General features: G+C 51.7%; 1 protein-coding gene across 1 annotated transcript in view; it reads left to right on the top strand.

Moving 5' to 3' along the window:
* Nucleotides 1-120: 120 nt before the first annotated feature.
* The window catches only part of EMH_0068420 (uncharacterized protein), a gene marked incomplete at both ends in the record, with an annotated part of 4,456 nt that continues 2,280 nt past the window's right edge, over nucleotides 121-2,296 (top strand). Inside the window, 6 exons of the mRNA XM_013498740.1 lie at nucleotides 121-215; nucleotides 402-546; nucleotides 758-852; nucleotides 1,099-1,195; nucleotides 1,545-1,552; nucleotides 1,903-2,218. Coding sequence (XP_013354194.1) covers nucleotides 121-215; nucleotides 402-546; nucleotides 758-852; nucleotides 1,099-1,195; nucleotides 1,545-1,552; nucleotides 1,903-2,218 — 756 coding nt within the window. The remainder of the gene's footprint in view (nucleotides 216-401; nucleotides 547-757; nucleotides 853-1,098; nucleotides 1,196-1,544; nucleotides 1,553-1,902; nucleotides 2,219-2,296) is intronic.

Below are 2,296 nucleotides of genomic sequence, written 5' to 3'. Positions count from 1 at the left end.
TACACCTAGCTAGCTAGCTAGCTAGCTAGCTACCACAGCTAGCTAGCTAGCTAGCTAGCTAGCTAGCTAGGTGTAGGGGATTGCTAAGAATGCAGGCAGCAGGGTTTGGCTGTCTAGCAGATGCAGCAGTCCTACAGAGACAGCGAGGTGTCGATACACCCCAAACCACCGGTGGTTTGGGGGCACTCTTTCCTCGCAACACTCGAGGGTTTAGGGTTTAGGGTTTAGGGTTTAGGGTTTGAGGGTTTAGGGTTTAGGGGTTAGGGTTTAGGGTTTGAGGGTTTAGGGTTTGGCGTTTATCTGGGGTGAGAAACTGGCGTTTTTGTGTTTATACATCCACTCTAGGGTTTAGGGTTTAGGGTTTAGGGTTTGGGGTTTAGGGTTTAGGGTTTAGGGTTTAGGGTTTGTGTGTGTGGAGAGCAGCGGCTGCTGCTGCGGGCTGAGAGTCTCCCAGCAGCAACTCGTGCTGCAGCAGCACAAGCTCTGTCTGCATGCACTGCTGAGCGGCAGCTGTTTCAGGGGTTTGCTGCTTCTACTAAACCCGACGTGAGGGTTTAGGGTTTAGGGTTTAGGGTTTAGGGTTTAGGGTTTAGGGTTTATATGTGTATGCGTGTATCTGTGTATCTGTGTGTGTGTATGTATGTGTATTTATTCTCCCCAGTTTAAAATTTAGGGTTTAGGATCCAGGGTTTAGGGTTTAGGGTTTAGGGTTTAGGGTTTAGGGTTTAGGGTTTAGGGTTTAGGGTTTGTGTTTCAGAAGGAGCTGCAAGCAATACAAGAAGGAATAGCAACAGCAGCATACGATATTCTCTGCCCCGCTGTCTTGGCCTGCAACAGCGTACAGGACCTCTCGTCCGGCTGCTGCTGCTGCTGCTGCTGCTGCTGCTGCTGCTGCTGTTGCTGCTGCTGCTGCTGTTGCTGCTGCTGGAAGCACTGCGGTAGTGCTGTTGGGTGTGCAGGGAGATTTCTTTTTCTTAGTGAATTTGCTGCTGTTGCTGCTGCTGCTGCTGCTGCTTTTGTACTTGCTGCTGCTGCTGCTGCACTTGCTGCTGCTGCTGCTGCTGCTGCTGCTGCTGCTGCTGCTGCTGCTGCATGCAGGGACATTCGGGATACTTTGCTGCTGGAGATGGCTGCAGTGCAGAGCAGCAACGAAGATTCTGCTGCGCTGCTGCAGAAGCTCTATCAGCTAGTCATGGTGAGCTGCTGCTGTCTTTAGGATATACAGGAGCGTTTGTTTTTTCGTGTTGAAATTGCTGCCGAAGAAATACACAAATACACCCCAAACCACCAGCAGCTCAATCGGTAAACCCTAAACCCTAAACCCTAAACCCTAAACCCTAAACCACCAGCAACTCAATCGGTAAACCCTAAACCCTAAACCCTAAACCCTAGGAATTGACAAGTGTTAGGGAGATATCTACCGCCTACTGGCTTGCCTTTTGGGAGCGGATACAAATCAGGGTTTAGGGTTTAGGGTTTAGGGTTTATAGTTTAGGGTTTAGTGTTTAGGGTTTATAGTTTAGGGTTTAGGGTTTACTGTTTAGGGTTTAGGGTTTAGGGTTTACAGTTTTTAGGGTTTTAGGGTTTTACGGAGAGACAACAGATAGACACAAACTGAAGCAAACGAGAAACGCAGACAGGCAGCAACACAGCAGCAGCAGCAGCAGCAGCAGCAGCAGCAGCAGCAGCGGCACTACTAGCAGCAGCAGCAGCAGCAGCAGCAGCACAACGAATGCCGCATCAGGATCAGCAGCAAAAACAACAGCAGCAGCAGAAGCAGCACTACCAGCAGCAGCAGCAGCATTAACAGCAGCAGCAGCAGCAGCATCAACAGCAGCAGCAGCAGCAGCAGCAGCAGCATCAGCAGCAGCAGCAGCAGCAGGTTGTGTGTTATGTGTGCAGGGCTTGGCTGCTGCAGCAGATATATCCTCCTGTGCTGCATGCGCTGCAGCTGGTGCTGCTGCTGCAGCAGCAGCGGATCGGGGAGAGCAGCAGCGAGGGTGTTTCTCCAGCAGCAGCAGCAGCAGCAGCAGCAGCAGCAGCAGCAGCAGGAACAGCAGCAGCAGCAGCAGCAGACCCCTTCGATGCCGCATGCAGTGACGTTCTTGCTGCTTGTCTTTCTTCTCTGGATGCAGCAGCAAAAGCTGTTGCTGCTGCGAAGCTCCCGCTGCTGCCGCTGCTGCTGCATGCACCAGCAGCAACACCAACCACCGTCGAGGTCCAACAAACCCTAAACCCTAAACCCTAAACCCTAAACCCGAAACAGAGACAGCTGCGTAGATATGTACGCACTTTT

The sequence above is a fragment of the Eimeria mitis genome, genomic scaffold, assembly GCF_000499745.2.
Source record: "Eimeria mitis Houghton genomic scaffold, Emh_scaff3678, whole genome shotgun sequence".
NCBI lineage: Eukaryota > Apicomplexa > Conoidasida > Eucoccidiorida > Eimeriidae > Eimeria > Eimeria mitis.
The sequence above is the reverse complement of the archived record's forward strand: the minus strand, read 5'-3'. Positions and strand labels throughout refer to the sequence as shown.